Source organism: Capricornis sumatraensis, chromosome 8, assembly GCF_032405125.1.
Source record: "Capricornis sumatraensis isolate serow.1 chromosome 8, serow.2, whole genome shotgun sequence".
Taxonomy (NCBI): Eukaryota; Metazoa; Chordata; class Mammalia; order Artiodactyla; family Bovidae; genus Capricornis; species Capricornis sumatraensis.
In genome coordinates this window covers 72832760-72853261 of record NC_091076.1, presented here as the reverse complement: position 1 = coordinate 72853261, position 20502 = coordinate 72832760, and the positions used below count along the sequence as shown (strand labels likewise).

Sequence of the window (20502 nt, the reverse complement as noted above, 5' to 3'; positions counted from 1 at the left end):
CTCCCGGGCCCCGGCTCAGTGGAATTGAGGGCTCTCTTTGTTGTCAGCAAACAAAGTGGTGTGAGGAGGCGGGGGCAGTGAGGAAAGAAAGGGAGGGCACTGCCTGGGGTACCTCCGGCCGGGCAACTTCCCTCTTTGCTGCCTGCTGCTCCCCAGCACTCAGCACTCAGAACATGCCAGAGACATTTCGCTGGAGAGGCAGAAAAAGAGATCGCAGGCTTCTGGCAGCACCAGAAAGTGGGCGTTTTCTCACTTGGGAAAGATGCCAGCCCTCACCCTCTGTGGGTGGAAGTGACTCTCACCTGCTGAGCCGGTGGATGCTCTTTGCTCCAGGGCTAAGGAACAGCTAGGGGAGGGGGCCTCTGCCTGGGGGTGGGACACAGCAGCAGGACTCAGTTCCAGGCTTGTCTCCTCCTCCAAAGGGGCTCTGAGTTTTGTCTGCCAACGGGTCATCATCATTCACTCCCTGCTCCCTTGCCTGGGTCGGTCTAGGGGTGTCAGTCCAAGGAGACACAGGTAAATGGATTCCGCTAGATTCATGGGTCTCAAAGTTGGCCTCCCCGCGGGGAGTGTCAGCATCATCTGGGAACTTAAAAACGCACGTTCTCAGCCCCTCCCTGGACCTCTGAGTGAAGCTCTGGGGTGCGGTCCAGGGACCTATGTTCTAACAAGGCCACTGGGTGATTCCGATGCTGCAGGAGGGTGGGGGCCATGTCTGTTTTGTCCACCAATGAACCTCAGCCTCTGACACTGCCCTTCACAGCCCAGTAGCTGCCAGTCAATATTGGGTGGATGAACTCTTGTTCCCCAAGGGGAAGAAATGACCATCTGCTGGGCCTCAGGGTCGATGCAAGCACCGAACTTACCTCCTTACATCATCTAAAAGACTCCTGAGGCAAGCGCCACATCTGAATCCTATGGGAGTCACGACTAACAGCAGTGGTAGGAGTTTTACATGTGCTTTCAGGTTTTTAAGTTCCGCAACATCCCATGAAGGAAGTATTACCCCATTTTACAGATCAGCAAGTAGAGACAGAGCAGTACCCATAATTTCAGCAACTAAGTAGTAGGACTGGGATTTGAAACCAGTGTTCAAAGTTCACGAACTTTCCACCTGTAGTTCTTTAGGAACTACTTGGGCTATCTGATATTTGGGACAAATCAAGTCACTTCTGCACTCTGTAATTTTTACAGATAGCATAGAACTCCCTCCATCCCTAGCCATAAGAGTCTCATGTCCAAAGGTTAACTTGTGAGTTGGCTGCTTGAAGACTCAGAAAGCAATCCTTTCATTTTTATAAAGAAAGGATTTCTAGGTTCCCAAACAGCCCACAAAGAACCCTTGACTCCTGGCAGCTCCCAGACCCTGGTAGGGGGTTCAGCATCCATGTCTGCCCTAAAGCTGAGGGCTTCTGGGTTAATACGTGATAAAACTTCTTCAGGACCCTATCAATCCTCTAGGAAACACATTTGGGATTCAGCCTGGAGGTTGCAGGGGTTGGGTCCCTCTCCTGCACTGGGTCTGGTCTGGGCATGGGGTTCTAGTGGGAGCTGAGTGTGGTGGCTTGTGCTACCTCAGGTCTGAGGGGTCTAAGGGGGTGTTGGTCCCAGCATGGAGGTTCCTGAGAGCTGAGAGTCAGAGGCAACAGCTCCTTACAGACTGGATATTTGTACATAGGGACCTCTGGGGGCTGTATTTTCTCTGCCAAGCAGGTCCTCATCACCTTCTTATTTACTTACCTGCTATGGCCTCAGGGCTCTCACAATGGGTTTATCCTATTTGATACGTATTTTTCCATTAAAAATTCCATTGTTAGAAATGTAATATCTAAGGGGACCAACATCCCCTTAGACACCTCAGACCTGATGTAGCACAAGCCACCACACTCAGCTCCTACTAGAACCCCATGCCCAGACCAGACCCAGTCCAGGAGAGGGGCCCAACCCCTGCAGCCTCCATAAACATAATTTAAAAATTATCCTTGGGGACTTCCCTGGTGGTCCAGTGGCTAAGATTCTGTATTCCCAATGGGGAGGGGGGCCAGGTTCGATCCTTAGTCAGGGAACCAGGTCCCACATGCTGCAACTAAGACCTAGCACAGCCAAATAAATTAAAAAAAAAATTGTCCTGCAAACTTTATAACATAGGGCAACAATCCCCAACTCCCACTTCCAAGTACCTCTCTTGGTAACTCTTAGAGCTTTTAGCCATCTCCGCTGGTGTTTACCTTCGCACTGAAATCTCCTGCTGATTCTATTTCTTGATCTTTCAGTTTTGTATATTATATATCATGATACAAACTATCATGATATTATTTTCAATCTAACACAGGGATGCTTCCTGTTTGTTTGTACATCCTTGTGTACCTTATCTGTCCTCATGCTCTGGCTTGGCCTTGGCCCCTGACCGCAGCTGTTTCTAGTATCCTGGGGACTCTCTTTGCCCCTCTCCTGTGTCAGCTCCAGTTTCCTGAGTCTCCATATCCTCTTTCCTGGTTTTCTCCCTTGTTTGGTTGGAGCACATCCTGTGGTAGCTGCCTGAGAAAGAATGTATGGGAGTTAAATTAAAAAAAAAAAAAGAGAGAGAATCCTCACAAGTCTGAAAATATTTTCATTCTACCGTCACTGAGATTTGGGTGGATATAAATCCAGATTAGAAATCATTTCCTGCCAGAATTCAGAAGATACTTCTTCACTGTGTTCTGGCTTCAAAATTTGATTTGAGAATTTCAAAGCCATTGTAATCCCTGGCTCTTGGTATATGACCTGTTAATTTTTTTTTTTTTCTTTTTTCTCTTTGGAAGGTTTTAGGATTTTTTTCCTTTTGGATTTTTTTACCTGGTGTCCCGAAATTTCATGATAAGGCTTGGTCTAGGGGGGCTTGCCCAGAAGTCCAGTGGTGAAGACTTTGTGTTCCAATGCAGGGGGCACAGGTTCAATCCCTGGTCAGGGAACTAAGAACCCCCATACACAACATGGTGCAGCCAAAAAAAAGAAAAAAGGCTTGCTAGAGTTCCCTAAAGTATTTTTTTTCCTGTACTCCTCGCCACATGCAGGATCTTAGTTCCTCAATTAGAGACTTAACTTGCACTTCCTGTACTGGTAGCATGGTGTCCTAACCACTGGGCTTCCAGGGAATCCCCATGTTTCCTACATTTTTTATTTGGAAAGACTTCAGACATATATAAACACCACAAATATACCATATAATGAAATATTATAAATATTACAAACCCATCAGTCTATCACTGAGATGAAGGAAACATTATCAGTAAAGTTGAAACCACTCCTTATGCCTCTTCCTCTCAAGATGTATCTTGAAATCTGTTGTTTATCCTTCCTATGCGTTTATTCTTCCACTGCATAAAATATATGTTAATGCATAACATTTTTGCATGTTTTAAAATCTCCACATAGATGGTGTCATAACGTATTTATTTTTTTCTGCCATCTGTTTCTTTGCTCAGCATTGTTTGTGAGACTCAGCTCTACTGAGCGGGGCACGTTTGACTATCTCACAATTTATGGATCTTTTCTTCTGTGGATGGTATTGAGGTTGTTTCCAGTTTTTAGCTAGTAAAACGGTACTGCTCTAGACATCCCATGGACATCTTTTGGAATTCACAGAGAAGAGTTTTTCTATAGGGCAATGATTCTCAGTTCTGCCAGCACATAGGGTCAACAGGGGAGCTTTACAAAATCCTGATATCAAGGCTGGGCCCCAAATTGATTAGAGCAGAATCTCTGGGGGTGTGTCCAGCACGAGTGTGTGTCAAGCTCGTCAGGTGACTCCATTGAGCTGTCAGTGGTGACCACCACTGCCCTGGACCACAGCGCAGTCTTCCAGCCAGCAGCGTCGGCATCATAACAGAACTTGATAGACAGGCATGCTCAGGTCCTGACCCAGACCTGGTGGGTGAGATTCTGTTTTAGCAAGACTTCGGGGAACTGCACTGCAGCTGCAGGCCAGGAGCATCTTCATCTACAGGTATCACCACTCGGCGGCTCACGAGGCTGGCGGCTGGCCACACGGCTGTGGTTTTAAGTCGCTGTGCCCTGCACTTGGCAGGTTCTTGCTCTATGGAAGTTCTTTTCCTTCAGTTCTGGGAAATATTCTTGTATCATTTCTTCCACAATTTTCTCTCTTTTCTATTTCTCGGCTTGCAATTCTTATCGGTTGGAAATTAGACCTTCTGCATGGATCTGATCTTTTGGTGGTCCAACTGTCTTGGATTTTTCTCCCTATTTTAACATCTGTTTGTTTCAGTGTTTTACTGTCTAGAAGGTTCTCTCTCATATTTCGATCCCTTATAATGCATTTTAAAATTTATGCTATATATATATATTTAATATTCAAGAGCTGTAACACTTCCTTTTAAAAAATGACACTTTCTTCCTGTCTCATGGACAAATACTTTCAGAGGAATGTCCTCTGACCCCTTTCTTCGGTGTATTGGAGTCTCTGTATCTTTGGCTGTTGGTTTTAGTCAATTGCTGGTACCCCCGGCTGTTGTCACTATGATTGCAACTCAGGAAAGCTAACAGGTAGCTCTGTGCATGTGGGCAGGGCTTGGGAATGCAGGGTAGAGACTGGGAAATTGTCAATTTCAGGATCTGTCGATCTTTTCTCTTTACTTGGCTTTCCAGAGAGAAACTCAATAATGTCCTGTTTGGGGGCTGGCTCTATGGGGAAGAGGCCCAGCTGTTGGCCGAGGGAGGGGGGTGATGGTCTCCCCCATTAACTGTCACCTCACCCCAGCCTTTGGCTGGGCTTGGGGTTCCCAAGCCAGAATCCTTCTAGCTCAGCCTTGGCCAGCTGTAAACCATCTTCTACCAGGGGCAGAGAAGGGCAGTCACATGCCATCTGGGCTTGGGTCTAACCACTTCTTCCAGTCGATGCTATTTTCACATCCATCCTGAACTTCCATTTTAGGGATACCTGGTCCCTCCATGTTCGAAGCATTTGGAGGATTTTGTGGAGCTAACTGGCTTGTTACCAGTTGGCTTTCTCCCTTGTAGACATTTCAGGGGGTGGGAGAAGCTGGCACTAAACAAGTTTTACTCTTCCATCTTCCAAGGTTTAGACTTCTCTTACGTACTGCTGCCTTTGTTCTTCAGTCGCTTAGTCATGTCCGACTCTTTGTGACCCCACACGCTGCAGCAGGCCAGGCTTCCCTGTCCTTCACCATATCCTGTAGCTTGCTCAAACTCATGCCATTGAGTCAGTGATGCCATCCAACCATCTCATCCTCTGCCGCTCCCTTCTCCTCCCGCCTTCAATCTTTCCCAGAATCAGGGTCTTTTCCAATGAGTTGGCTCTTTGCATCAGGTGGCCAAAGGACTGGAGCTTCAGCATCAGCATCAGCCCTTCCAATGAATATTCAGGGTTGATTTCCTTTAGGATTGACTGATTTGATCTCTTTGCTGTCCAAGGGACTCTCAAGAGTCTTCTCCAGCACCACAGTTTGAAAGCATCAATTCTTCAATGCTCAGCCTTCTTTATGATACAACTCTCACATCTGTACATGACTACTGGAAAAACCACAGCTTTGACTAAATGGCCTTTAGTCGGCAAAGTGACATCTCGGCTTTTTAATATGGCTGTCTAGGTTTGTGAGAGCGTTCCTTCCAAGGAGTAGGTGTCTTTTAATTTCATGGCTGCAGTCACTGTCCATAGTGATTTTGGAGCCCTGGAAAATAAAATCTGTCACTGTCTCCACTTTTTCCCCTTTCTATTTGCCATGAAGTGTAGGACCAGATGCCATGATCTTAGTTTATTGAATGCTGAGTTGTAAGCCAGCCTTTTCACTGTCCTCTTTCATCTTCATCAAGAGGGTCTTTAATTCGTCTTCCCTTTCTGCCATTAGAGTGGTATAATCTGGATATCTGAGGTTGTTGATATCTCTCCCAACAATCTTGATTCCAGCTGTGATTCATCCAGCCTGTATTTCACATGAGGTACTGCGTATAAGTAAACAGGATGACAATATACAGCCTGGACATACCCCTTTCCTGATCTTGAACCAGTCTGTTGTTGCAGGTCTGATTCTAACCGTTGCTTCTTGACCTGCATACAGGTTTCTCAGGAGACAGGTAAAGCCGTCTTTGTAGTTCATGCCATTTTCATTCCTTTAGGTCATTTTGGTGGGGTTCAAGAGGCAGAGAACATACAAATGTGTTCAGTCCATTGTGTTTAAATAGAAGTCCTTGTCCATTTTACAAACATTTTTACACACGTACGTATAAGTTAATATAACTCATTTTGATTATTTATACATATACTTTTTATTCTTACATCAATGGCCTTGTTTTTCAATATTAGGTTTGTGAGTCCTTCTAACCCATGCAGATCTAGTTTATTCCTTTTACTGAAGTTTAGCAAGTGTTCCAGCAACCACTGTACCATATTTTTTTTTTTCCCATCTGTTTCTCTACTTATGCATTTCAGACACACAAGTGATTGTGGCCTTTTGATCAACACACTGGCTCAATGCAAATCTAATCTTTATTGTTTTTATTCTGAAGCATAACTTGTCACAGGGAAACAGGACTTTTTTTTAAAACTGTCTGCCAGCGACAAGGGCAAAAGAGCTCATAGCAGGGGTCTGAGAGCCTGGAGAGGAAGGCCCTTCAAGGACCAGGCATGGGACAGGCAGGAAGGATGGGAGGGTATGGGCACCACACACGCGCGGGCACGTTCTCTCTCCTACAGGAAGGGTTTTCCAGAAGCATCGCCTGCACCCTGAATTAAGTGCTTTTCTGCCAAACCAAGCCTACTGAAGAGGAGTGAATTAATGGCTTGGTGAGCTTTGCGCCCCAGCAGGGAACTCAGCTGAAGGCTGCTCTTTGGTGAACGAATTCAGTGTTCCCCAGAATCCTTTCCAGCCCCACCAGCCCCGGGGGAGGGCTTCTGAGAGACCTAACAGAGAGCCAAGTTCAAGAGCAGATCCTGGGTCAGGAGGGAGGTGACTGTATCCATGTCTGGGGGCTGCAGCAAGAGGGGAATAGCGGGGTGGACCTCTCCTCCCACCTCCATTGGGCTCCTCTCTGGGGGCCATGCTCCTTGGGGAAGGGTCACCTTCAGGCCTGGATGTCTTCCTCCATGAATACAAATATGGAGAAAGCCCCACCTCTGAGACAGCAGTGCACATGGGAAGGCCCCACGGGTGGGTCTGGAGGCCCTTCCAGTCCAACCAAGATGACAGCAAACTTAAAATGAACACGGGAGTAGGCTGGGGAGAGGGAAGGGCAATAAATAAAGGTCAAGGTGGAATGGAGTGGCTGGGGCAGGGGTGGGGGGGCTCCCAGGAAAGAAGGGGTGCAGAAAGGCACTGGGTCCGGGGGAGCAGACTCAGCCCCCCAAACACTGGTTTGTTGAGTCAGAGGTCATGTCTGACAGGGCTGGTGGCCAAGGGCTCCAGGACTGGTCAGGAAGGAACCAGGAGGGGTCTGGCTCCAGCTCTTTCTCCCCCACTCTCTCAAGCTCTTCCACTGGAAAGTCTGCCCCATGCACCAAGCACACCTCTGTCCAGGGCAGGTGCAGGGGACCGTTGGAGGCCACGTCAGCAGCGGGGGCTGGCCCAGGTGTGCCTTTTACCTTTGAGAGAGAGAAAAGAAAGGCCACAGTACAGTGAGCAGAAGCAGAGTCCCGCCCCAGGGACAGTGTGAACTTTGGGAATGGAATGCAGGAAGGTGGACTCCTTGCTCGAGCGACCTGCACCTGAAGCAGCCATCCTCTCTGAAACTAAGTGGGGGAGTGCTGGGGAGGGCTGGGGGCTGAGCCCTGGGCCAGCCCTGCTCTACTGACTCAGCCCTGCCGAGTCATTGCCAGCAAGTCACCCACTCTCTGTGCCATCAACACCGGGCTAATCAACACAGGTGATCCTGGGATGCCAGCAGGAGCAAATGGACATGAGAGGGACCTCCTTGGTTGCCCAGTGGTTAAGACTTTGCCTTCCAAAGCAGGAGGTGCAGGTTCGATCCTTGGTTGGGGAGCTAAGATCTCACAAGCCTTATGGCCTCCCCCCCAAAAAATCAAAACATAAACAACGGAAGCAATATTGTAACAAGTTCAATATAAAAATGGTCCACATTAAAAAAAAGCAACTTAAAAAATAAAAATTAAAAAAAAATGGATGTCAGAAGAGAAAACCTTCCAGGCCAGTCCTGTCCAAGTAAAACTTAAGCCCTGGAACCCTGTCTGTGTGCTGGGCCACACGGCACATAGATCATCGGGCAGCCACTGGACATGTCCTGGAGACCTATGCAGGTAGGTACCCCACATGAACCCTGGAGCTTACCCTCCCCACAACCCGGGAGGGACACGACGTGGTCCCCACTTTAGTGATAATGCAACTGGGTGCCGAGAGATCAGATATTAGATTGAACCCTATGCAACTGCCAATATTTAACTACTTTTGATCTACAAAAATACAGTTGCATGTGGTTCGACCTGACAGTTTGCCCAAGTTCCCATGGGTGTGGATGGCAGAGCTGGGGCTAGAGCTTGGGCCTGCTGGATTCCAAACTGCCCTCTGTGGGGGGCTGCAGGAGGCTAGGGGATGGGAGAGGACCCAAACCATGTCTGTGGTGCCTTCCCCTGAGACCTGCCCCCTCCATGTCACAGTCTGCCTCTCTTTCTCATGCTCACAATGAGGGGGAATGTGGGAAGGGGAGGGGGGTGAAGGAAGAGCAGATGAGGGCTCCCACGGGGTTTCCTGGTGGGTGACCCCACCCCACCAGGCTCCCTCAGTCGCCCCCGTGCACAGCAGGGGCATCAGCTGCTCTGTTGACCCACACAGCGAGCGCCTGTGGATCCTCTGGCTGCGGAGGCACTCAGTCCAGCTGCGGCTTCTTTCTGGAAGGAGGCCAGGGGCCAATCCTGCACCTGCACGCTTTTCTCCCACTTGAGAGTGAGGACCCCCTTATCTCCCGACTGCATGATGGTCCCAGGCCAGCTGGGGCAGGTGGGAGCTTGGATTCTTGCCCTTGGCTCCCACACCCATCAAATGGGGACAATAAGCCCCCTGACTTCTTGGCCAAGAGAATGAAAGTTGCCCTTGGATGTGCAGGGTGGGCCGGACTCCACAGGTCCCGATTTCACCCTTCTTAGGATCTGGGACTGCTCTGGCCTGGGCTCTGTTTGGGGCAAGCTGATTCAGCTTCTTCAGTTATGTGGTAAGTTTCTGGAGGTCTCAGAAACTGTCCCCCACCACACCCGGCCCAGACTGGGCACACCCTCTGGTGGATAGTAGGTGTTCTCAGGGTGGAGTTACTGTGACTCTTACAGGGATGGTGAAATACTTGGAAAGATTACATTTGATAAAACTGAGGATGCTAACAACCAGTGTTACTGAGAACAGACAGAGATGGTCAGCCTTGAGATCTGGGTCCCTCCCTTTGTTCATTGTGGGTGGGGATGGGTCTGGCTCGCCTGGGTTCCCCCAGCACCTGGCGCAGTGCTCAGTGAACAGGGGGGAATTGAAAACATCCCCTAGCGCTCCCCAGTGTTGGAGCACAGATGAGGACGAGGCAGGCTACACAGAGGGGAGCAGGCCACAGGGGTGGGGGTCAGACAGAGAGGAGGTGGGGGGTTGGAAGGTGGCTTAGTACTCACCAGGGCCCTTTGGGTCCGGCCAGGGTGCGGGGGCCCCCCTGTGGGTCGGCAGAGCCTGTCCCAGTCTCACTGGCCAGGCTGCTCTGGCTCCCCGAGAGGCAGCTGGCTGGGTGGGTGGGCCCCATCTTCAGTGATTCCACACTGCCACCTGCAAGAAGACCCTGTGATAGGCTCCAGGTTGGGCCCTTTGGGCCTTGAACCGAGACAGGGACGAACTCAGCCTGGACAAGGGAGCTGATCTAGTCTCCTCATTTGGAATTGTGACCTGTATCTATGGGACTGTCCGCCAGAGCCCCTCCTCCCGAGAACGGCCACCGCCTTTTCCCCTATTCACACGGTTGCCATGGTCTAGTGGGAGCCCCACCCTTTGGCCGCTGCTGACTGGCCCACAGTCTTACAAGGACAACTGAGTGGGCCCTTAGGTCATTTAACTAAGGAACAAGTAGTTACCCACATGAAAATGGACAATGCCCTCGGAGAAGGAGCATGTAGCAGGGGAAGTGTGTGTATATCTGTTAACACAAGAGGGACATTCACTGCTGCCTTTAGTAACTAAGGAATCCTCATCAGACACCGTTGTTAGTCCCCGCCTGCTGAGAGAGCAGAAATGGGGTCTGCAAGACTCCACTCTGTCTTTCTGTCTCCTGGACCCGCTTGGTCACAGCTGAGAGTTGGTATGAAGAGAAAGGGAGAAGGCTATGGTGGTGTGGAGAGGGATGGAAGTATACACCCTGCCCCGGAAACCAAGGCTGGCAGGTGAGTGTGCTCCACATTTTCCTAAGAGAGAATCTTCAGCTTAAAGGGGACTAGGAGGTCATCTGGTCCAGGGACAATTTAAACCCCATGCATCAGCCCTGCCTACTGGCACTGATCACTTGGAAAACTCCATGGAGAAGGATCCTAAGGCCCATGTCAGGCTCTTTGGGAGAGAGTATCATGATCAACTAGTAATGTCTGCCATGGGCCCAGGCGCAGAAGTAAAAGTATGTGTGCCAGGCATTTGGCATCTCTTATCGAGTGCAGATGGCCACCCCTGCAGGAATGCCTTCCATATCAGTTCTGGCAGGAGATCACCCAGCTTTCCATTTCTTTTCAGCTTGGGGCAGTTATTGAAAAGCTTTCTTCTTATGCACTAAAAATCGGCCTCCGGAAACATCTTGCAAATATCCCAGTTCTAACCTCTGGAGTAACTGTGAATGAAGCTGGTCCTATTCCTGGGAAGGCCCTTCATGTGTGGGAAGGAAAATGTGCCCCCAGGCCTTCTCTGCATGTACACCTGAGCCTCCCTTCTGTCTGTTCGTGGTGGTTTTTTACTTTTGGCTGCTCTGCGCAGCTTGCGGGATCTCAGTTCCCCGACCAGGGATTGAACCCACCACAGTGAAAGCCCAGAATCCTAACCACTAGGGCACCAGGAACTCCCTTTTCCATCTGTTCTTGAGTGGTGCCAACCCTGTAGCTCCCAGTCGTCCCAGCCAAAGGCCCACTTTGCCTCCTGGATCTAGAACCGTTCCACCAACCCCCACCGAGGAGCTGCTGGGAAGCAGAGGCCACAGGAGGAGGAGAGCCACCGGCCTCGGGGCTTGGGAAGCAAAGAGTGCTGCTCCTTGCACTTCCTGTCAGCTAAGTCAGCCACTTACCTGACTCGCCCCAGGGTTTGTTGCCTTTCGGGTCCCTGACCCCAGCGGGCGGGAGTCTGTCATCCAGGCTGGAGGAGCTGAGATCAGAGTCGCTGTCACTGTCGCTGGAAACCACTGGAAAAGAGACACCAGCACAGGAGCTCACCCCCCACTCACCCCCACTGGCCACTGCCAGCAGGTGTGTCCGACAGAGGGGACCAGGGCAGGCCTCCTCCTCCTGCCAAGACGAGATGGCATGGGACCTCTGCCGGTCCTGGTGTTTGGAGCATGGGGCCGGCAGGGGACTCCTTTCTGCCAGGCAAAGAGGTGAGTGCCAGGGCAGCCCATCTCCACATGTCACCCCCTCCCTGGGGCTGGATCAGAAGCCTCTTGCTGGGAGGAGCCGATTATCCGCTTTGGTGCAGGCCCAACGACTCTGAAGCACGCACTTGGCAATGCTTAAAGGCATCCAGTGATGCTCTGCAGGAATAATTCCAGTCCTCGCTGGCCTGACAGAGGGCTCCAGGCCCCTGACATTCGCTAACTAGCAGAAGCTTTGCAACAACTCTGCAAGATAGGAAATAGCATTGTCCCCATTTCCCAGGCAAGGAAACTGAGGCCCTTGACCACAATGGGATGCTTTCTCTGGTGGGCTGGCTCCACAGACTGTGTTTATAACCACTCTGATTCCACTGGGAGGACTGAACTCGGAGCCAGCAGGTCTGGGCTCTCATCCCAGCTCATCCAGTAACTCCCAGTGGGGTCTTGTGAACGCAGAAGGGAGCCAGGCTGGTGGGGCTGGAATCCCAGGAGAGGGGAGGGGAGGGGGAGCTCCCACGGTGAACACCCACTGCGGTAGAAACCCTCTTTTCTGGACTAAATGGGACCATATTTGGCTGGTTAGTCAACAGTGGGAGTTGTAATACAGGATCTATTCATACATTAAACACTCTAGTTTCATTTTAAGCTTAGAAATGTGCATCCACTTGCCAATCTTTTGATGTAGGGCTTGGGTGCTTCTTTGAGATCAGCCCACATGGTCTTTCATGTCTAAACTGCATCTATATTGCATTGCCTGTGATTCCCAGATTCCATTTCTTTAAACTGAAGCTGAGCTTAAGTGGCTCCAATGGTAAAGAATCTGCCTTGTAATGCAGGAGACCCCAGTTCAATCCCTGGGTCAGAAAGATCCCCTGGAGAAGGGAATGCAACCCACTCCAGTATTCTTGCCTGGTGAATCCCATGGACAGAGGAGCCTGGTGGGCTACAGTTCATGGGGTCGCAAAGAGTCAGACACGACTGAGTGACTGACACTTTCACTTTAAAGACACAGCAAAGCAAGAGCCCAAAGAGGAGCCCACCCTCCTCTACTTCTTCAGCCTCATCCCCGCAACTGTACAACCAGTTCTCCTGCCTGAGGCTCCTCTGGCCCCAGGCCACCTGGAGCTCCTGCCAAACTGTCAGCACCTCCTGCAGGGACTGGCTTTCCTCTCCCCAGAATTCCCTGCCCACCCTTCTCCTCCTGGCTTAGTTTGGGTACCACTTCCCCCAGGAAGCTCTCTATGGTCTCCATCTGGTTGGCCGAACATGCTGTGTATTTTGCTACACTTGCAGCAACCAAACTTTCTGCTCTAAGTGTTGTGTGTATGTTTTCCCCCAGCAGACTTGGAGGTTCCTGAAGGCAGGGGCCAAATCACATCATGACTGAGCCTAGCGTGCTTCTCCCACAGACCTGATCCTGGGGGTGGGGCAAAAGGGGTGCTAACAGTTTGTTTCCAGCTTTGCCTTCCTCTGCCTGCTTAAGGGTTTTGCTCTTTTTGCTGTGCTCTTTCCTCTCCTCACCCTCAAGGCAGAGTTCTGCTTTGGCTTTTTGGGCTTCCCAGATCCAGAATCAAAAGGAGATGGAGACTTGGAGGGGTTGGGATCCACACGCCTGCCCCATTCGTTGTATTTGAGAAATGTAAGTAAAGGCCTGACTTATTTTGCAATTGCTTTTTAGGTCCCAGACTGAGTTTCTTTGATTAAGAATCCACTGAGATCTGATTTTATGGGCATTCGTTTTATAAGCATTTACGTATTTTTTGACTCATGCACTGACTGACTAACCACCAACCCTGTGGGTCCCCAGACAAAGGGAGTGTGAGGGGGCAGGAGTGAGCAAGCATCTCTCCTTTGGGGCAGATGCAGCGGGATCTGGAATATTCTGCCCCTGCCCCCAGCAGGAGGGTGTCCAGCAGCCAGCGGGAAGTCCCTGAGGAGAACACAGTGACTGATCTCCACATTGGTTTTCTCATCTCTCTGGTAGAGATGCTTACTCCAGTACTCTTGCCTGGAAAATCCCATGGACGGAGGAGCCTGGTAAGCTACAGCCTGTGGGGTCGCAAAGAGTGGGACATGACTGAGCGAATTCACCTTCACCTTCATTCCTTCTTCCTGACTTGGAATGTTCTGTCTGCCCCATGCTGGATATGCTGGATTCTGTAATTCTAGGGTGGAGTGGGAAATAGGAGGCTGGGGCAGCAGGGGATAGTGGGACATGACATGGGGCTTCATGGTATGGAAATAATACCTGGATCCTTTGGTGCTAATAAGCAGATGCTGCAGGGCATGACATACCAAGAGCTTCCAAGACTCCGGGTTATGGTGGCCAGCCCATTCACCCCATTCCTTCACTCCCTGTCCTATCATCTGTGGCACCTGGTCACAGTGTTGGGTTGAGAGTGGGCTTAAGTTGCAAGAGTACTGCTGAGCTATGTTGCAAGAGCGTGTTTTGCTGGGAGGGGTAGGTCTTGTCCAAAGCCCCAGCCCTGGAGGTGGGGCTTGGGCACCATGTTGCCTGGTTCCTATATGGTGCCTACGCTGTGCAAGGTTTAGAAAAAATAAACCTCCCCAAGTGACAGTCAGTGGGCTTGTTCTTTGTCTCCTTTTATAGAACCCCAAGGGCCATAGCTGTGGAAGCGGGGGAAGAGCCCTAGATGACAACTAAGCTCACAAAGGTGTCGCAGAGCAGAGAAGCAGCCAGCGAGGCCGCATTCCTTTTGAATGCATCTCCCTTGGCTCAAGCATTGCTGTTCATTGTGTCTGGGATTTCAAGCAGGGGGCCAAGCCTCAGCTTAGAGGTCTCTGTGATGCAAACCCAATCCTGTTTCTAATCCACTCTAAAACCTCACTCGAAAGGAATAGCCCAAGGAAGTCAGCAGTGTTGACACCTGGCCTTGGCACTTACTGTCACTGGGAAAGAAAGATGCTGAAGAGACAATGTGGAGAACATCCCTAGACACTGCCCAATGCAAACACCATTTACCCCAGTTCTCCTCCAGCAGCAAAGGTAGAAGTTTTTCTTCCTCCTCCCCCTCCAAATGTCGCTGTAAAACCCAAACCTTGGTTAATTTGCCGTTCGATTGCTGTTGCCACCTTTCTCTCTACACGACAGCTGCAATCGTAAATCTTCCAGGTCTATTAACAAAGCTTTTAGGCTCATAAATCTTTTGGCCCTTGCTCCTCCATCCTCAAAACACTCTGTGTGTCTGAAGGCTGATTTTTTACCTCTAATTCCCCAAAGGCTGAGTCTAGGATGGCCTGGTTGGTGACAAGTGCTTGTATTCTGCCCACGCTTGATTTTTCAGGTTGAAAATGGGAAAACACCAGGGAGAAGACTGTCTTGATAGCTTCCTCAAAAAGGAGGTGTCACTAAGTGGATTCACTGGAACTCTGCCAGGAGGCAGGGAGGAGGCCCCCTGCTGCAGTGGCCTGGGCCCCTGGACCACTTGCTTGGGGACCTGGCATCCCTGAGATTTTCCCATCATGCCCCAGCAGGGCTGCCCCATTCTGCCTGGCTCTCATCCTCAGCAGTGGACAGCACCAGCGCCAGCCATGCTCACTTCTCTGGGTATTTTTTTTCCTCTTGGATGGATTTGCAATTTGATTGTCACCATGGAAACTCAAGAGTTTTGGTACATGAAGGTGGGGGGAAGTCTTCCCTTTCGGAAAGTCTTTCCAACTGCTGCAAAGAACATGTGTGGCAGCTGCTGGCTTGTGGAGAAACCTTGCCTGCAATGGTCCAGGGTACAGGCAGGATGCTGGCTACGTGACCTCATAGCCCTGCACTAGGATTTAGTGAACCCGTTTCCTGGCTCTGATCTGCCACCCTCTCTCTTTGTGACCCTGGGGGTACCTCTCAGGGCTTCACCACACACAAAAACAGGCCAACCTAGACAGCCTAGACACTCTGGGTCTTGAATTCTAGGATTCAACTTCAGGTCAGCTTTGATCCATCAGTGGAGAGATCCCAGTGCCCCTCTCTGGCTGAGAGACGGGGGGATGTGATTTCTGGGCTACATGACATCCGCCTGCCTGGCACAAGGACAACCAGCAGCCTGTGAGCTTGGAAGGCCCTTGTGAGTTGCTGCTGCTCTGCTTGGAGGCTCCCAAAGCCCCCAGAAATTATGGGAATTAGAGAGGAAGAGATATTTTCAGCAAACATTCTGCCAAGGCAAAGCAGATGGTGGAAAATTTTGCACGCTAAAAACAAAAAAAACCCCAACTTTTATTGTAAAGGAAAGATAAGGCCCCGGGGAATGCAGAGACATCCCCAATTAGCCTTACCCAGCCCACCAGGCTGGCGCGGCTGCAGAGAAGAGTCAAAAAGATGTCCCCACGGGGACAGGTGATGGCTGTGCCACCGGCAAGTGGGGCCAGGCTCGCAGCCCAAAATCCCACCAAGATGCCTCCCACGTCTGGGGCTCTGTTTGGCGGCAGCAGGAGGGAGGTTGTGGGGGTGGTGAAGAGGCACTGGCTCTGAGTCAGACAGTGTCCTGGCTCTGCCACTTGCCAGCTGTGTGACTTCAGGCCAGTTCCTTCACCTCTGTGCTTGGCAGGCTCACCTATGAAAGGGGGCAATGATGGATCCTCCCCTGGGTTGTTGTGAGCATTAGCAGAAATAACACAGACAGTGTCTGACACATGGCAGATGCTTGATAAATGAACTATTTTATTTGGGGGGCATCCTGAACTCATGGCCCACACCATGTGGCATGGGGATGGCCTCTGGACCCAGCATGTTTGATGCCCAGGCCAACCTCACGGGGGTGGACTCTCCTCTTCTAGGGGAACTCAGATGTCCAAGTCGTGCTTCATGAGACGTTGAAGGCTTCAGAGTCTGTCTGGAGGCTGAGCTGGATTGGAACCCAGGACTATCTGTGGCTGGAATCTCTACTCTTTCTTCCTCACTCAGGATGCAGGGCGTCCCTTGGTCTGGGCTTATCCCAAGGGCTCTGGCCCCCTGAAGGCAGGCCAGTTCATCCTCAGTCCCTTCAACATGCCTTTTCCCATCAGGCAGGAGCTGCCACGTGGGTGAGAAAAACACCTAGTTCACTCCCAACATTTAGGGTTGAATACTGGCTCTGCTTTGGACACTTCTGGACAAATACTGTAATCTCTCTGAACCTCAGTCTTCTCATCTGTACAATGGAGACAATAACAATAACAGTAAAAGAAGATCAAGTAGGATGTAATGCACTGCAAGTTTAAAAAGCTATTCGAGGGACTTCCCTGGCGGTCCAGTGGCTAAGACGCCTCGCTCCCAGCGCAGGGGGTCTAGCTTCAACCCCTGGTCAGGGAACTAGATCTCACATGCCACAACCAAGAGTTGGCAAGCCGCAACTAAGACCTGGGGCAGCCAAATTCGCTCATTCATGCCCGACTCTTTGCAACCCCATGGACAGCAGCACAACAGGCTTCCCTGTCCTTCACTATCTCCTGGCGTTTGTTCCAAGATCACATATGCTGCAACTAATGATTCCAGTCCTGCAATTAAGACCCAGCACAGCCAAATAAATAAATAAATATTTAAAAAATTATATGAGCCTATAAATATTTTTCAAAATGAGATTCCAATTCATCCTCTAGGAACCGACCCAAATCGTGCCTGTGTTGGAAAGTTTCTTTTGCCCAAGGATGGAAGACGACCCCCAACCCTGCTCTCCCTACACCTGCTGGTCCCTCTCACACTCCCCACCCCCACTCCCCTGCTGGCATTGCACTGTGTTTCCCACAGATGCCTGCCTTGACTTGCCCAGTTCTACCAGAAACCCCTTCATGGCAGGGCCACATCTTAATCGGCGTCTACCTCCTTCCCTCAGCCCCCAGCGCTGGGCCCTGGGCCAAGCGGGCACTCAGTTAATATGTGTTGACTGCTTTCTGAAAAATCCTCCCCAGGAGAGGACATGGCACCCCACGGAGACGGCAGGACGGATGGTGGTCAGCGAGGTAGTGGCCAGCCAGCTGGGGCTGGGTGTTCAACCAAGCAGGTGCCTCCCCTCCCCGAAGGACACTTGGGTGGGACAAGCCAGGCAACAGGAGATAGTGGCCTCAGCTGGAGCCAGGGTTGGACTAATGGAGGGGGGCTGTCGGAGGCCAGTTGCCATGGACACGGGATGAGTGGGCTCTGGGGAGGGGAGCGTACTGTTCATGCAAAACCTTCTCTTCTTCCAAACCCGGGACCCAAGGATAGGTTCTCCCTTTGCTTCGGAAACTTCTCTCAGGGCCCTAGAGAGTAGGGATCTGAAAGGAAGAAAGAAAAATAGCCTCAAGCCCAGGGGGCCTGTCCTCCTAAGGAGGGGCTGAGTGGAGTCAGAGAGCCTCAGAGTCTGCCTCTCTCCTGGCCTGGAGTCTGGAGATCCAGATGACCCTCCCTTGCCAGCTGCCTGACCACCCAGGGCTTCATTTCCTCCCCTCTGAGGTGGGGATACTTGCAGGGCCACCACAGAGGGAGGGTGAGGCTGTGGGACCCCCTTCCTTGGTTCCCCTTCTAGGCTGCCCCCGGGATCTCAGCAGGGACGGCCCAGACCAGGCCAGGAATTGAGAGTGGGGAGTGGAGGGTTTCTCCTGCTTGTTTATTCATTGCCATTGATTTTAATTAACTCCCTCTTTGGGGCTTGCAGAGAGACAGGAGGCACCAGATAATGAAGAAGAATCCTCTCCGATCGATAGAGATGTGGTCGCCAGCACTGACATCCTCTGGTCCTGTCCTGGCTGGAAGCGCTCCAGAGAGAAGAGGGGAATGGACAGATGGAAGCTAAGAACAGATTCTGCTAGAGAGAACACAATACCACTACTCTGTAGCGGGGGTGGAGAGTGGTCAGGGAAAGAAGAAATCAGGGAGAGCTTCCTGGAAGAGGTGGAATTTAAAGATGAACATGATTTTGGCAGGTAGAGATGCTGGGACTGGGGTGTGCCAGGCATCCTGACAGAGGACAGGAAAGGCAAAGGCCAGGTGGTGGGCATCTTTGCGGCCAGGACAGGCTCAAAAGGAAGGTTCCAGACTCAGGCACTTAGGGGACGAGGGGCTGGTCTGGTTTGGGTGTGGTCTGCAGTGCTTCCCTCTGGCAGGTTATTGCTTCTGATTTACGGCAGAGATGCAGCAAAGCGGGCGTGTACCTCCTGCTGGCTCCTCTGTGGGATATGAAATGTGTCTCATCCACTCCATGACGTCAGTGCTCTCTCTGTCCTTCTTGATGTCTCTCTGTGTCTCTGACTTCATCTCTTTGTGCCTCTCTTGCTGATGGTTTAAAAAAGTCTCTCTCTGCCTTTGCCTCTCTTGTGGGCCTTTGTGTCTCCACTGTTCCAAGTCTCTCTGCGTTGGTCTCTTGGTCCCTCTTCCCATGTTGGTTGGTGTCTCTCACTCTCCCGTTACTCCACCTCTCTGTCCACCTGTCTCTGGGTCTCTGTCGGGCACATCCCCTCAGAGTCTGGCCTCAGGGTGCATCCCTCAGGTTCCCTCATCCTAGAATCTCAGCCCCTGCGAGGCCCATGGCATCTGATCTCATTCTGGGTGTGGGAAGGGCTGTCAGCTTTGCCCAGACTCCATATGGACGCCAGGGGCAACTCAAGCAGGGGCAGTCCAGCCCCTTTTTCCTGTATGAAGAACACTGGGCAGACAGACATTCTTTGCCTCTGCTGCCGAGGCTGGACTAGTGAGTAGGAATCAACCAGCCCCATTCGTGGGGCTGGCCTCCACCCCGTGATGGACAGGAGATTCGGGGAGAGGATGGCGGAGCCGAGCACAGCCAGCCCTGTTATCTCCGAGGGCTTTATTGGAGTCAGATGAGGCAGGCCGGCCCAGATTTATTCTCTTCACCCAGGTCCCCAAAGGCCAAGAAAACTAGAGTGAGTAGAATTAAGTTGTAGGTTCACACAGCAAGACAGGTGAGCAGCTGGAGAGGGGAGCACTGTACTGCACTTGGCAAGACTTCTGTGGCCATCCAGGGCTTCCCAGGTGGCTCAGCGGTAAAGAATCTGCCTGCCCAGCAGGACATGTGGGTGCGATTTCTGGGTTGGGAAAATCCCTGGAGAAAGAAATGGCAACCCACTCCAGTACTCTTGCCTGGAGAATCCCATGGACAGAGGACCCTGGCGGGCTTCAGTCCATGGATTCGCAAAAGAGTGGGGCACGACTTCGTGACTATTATACGATAGCAGCAGCAGCTGCTGAGGACATCTGCTTAGCTAGAGCCAGGCTGCCTGGGGTGGGGCTGGGCCTTGCTCCCCCAATTCAGCTCAGATGGGGATTGTGGGGTTGGGGGCCGGCAAGGAATCCCAAGGCTTCACCTTGAAGCTGGAGTCATCCAATCAGCTGAGGCTGTCATTGGATTCGGACAAATTAGAAACAACACCCATGCCCCTGACCTCTGTGGTGTGGCTAATGAGGGCCTCCTGCTCTTGGGGAATCAAGCCCCCAGCCAGCGAGGACACCCAGGACAGGCCAGAGGGCTGCAGAGGCCGGGGTGGGGCACAGCAGTGGGAACAATGGTGGCTCCTGGCTGCTCAGGGCTCCTGTTCTGGGGGTGGCCCCTGCACCGAGCTAGCGTTTGGCTTCACCGAGGACTCTGAAGGTCAAGACAAATTAGTAACACACAGGCTTATCTTTCAAAACACAGCCGCGTAAGATGAGGCTAGGGCCTGTTTCCCTGAGACTTAGGAGAAGGGCAGAGTTTCCTGAACACCATGGGGATTTCTTATTCTGCCCATGCCAAGGCTACAAGGCAAGTTATCTGACCGCTCCAAGCCTTGGTTTCCTCTTCTGTGAAATGGGACAACAGTAGTGCCTCCAGTACAGGTATTTAGGGGGTGGGGCATTGATCACAGAATACACAAAACCCAGCATGGGCTGCAGTCCACGGCAGCTGAGGCCTGAGACCTGCTTCTCTCACCCATAGGCCCGCGGCACCCAGGCCCTCATGTGAGCCTGGAGGAACCATGGCCGCCCAGAAC

The 20502-nt window shown here is 51.4% G+C and overlaps 1 protein-coding gene across 2 annotated transcripts in view; it reads right to left on the bottom strand.

The window, feature by feature from the left end:
- Window positions 1-6634: 6634 nt before the first annotated feature.
- The window catches only part of RPH3AL (rabphilin 3A like (without C2 domains)), a 115604-nt gene continuing 101736 nt past the window's right edge, over window positions 6635-20502 (bottom strand). For both annotated transcript variants that reach the window (XM_068977857.1, XM_068977858.1), the window contains 3 exons: window positions 11254-11367; window positions 9617-9764; window positions 6635-7597 (listed from right to left, as the gene is read on the bottom strand). In XM_068977857.1, coding sequence (XP_068833958.1) covers window positions 7594-7597; window positions 9617-9764; window positions 11254-11367 — 266 coding nt within the window. In that variant the 3' untranslated portion in view covers window positions 6635-7593. The remainder of the gene's footprint in view (window positions 7598-9616; window positions 9765-11253; window positions 11368-20502) is intronic.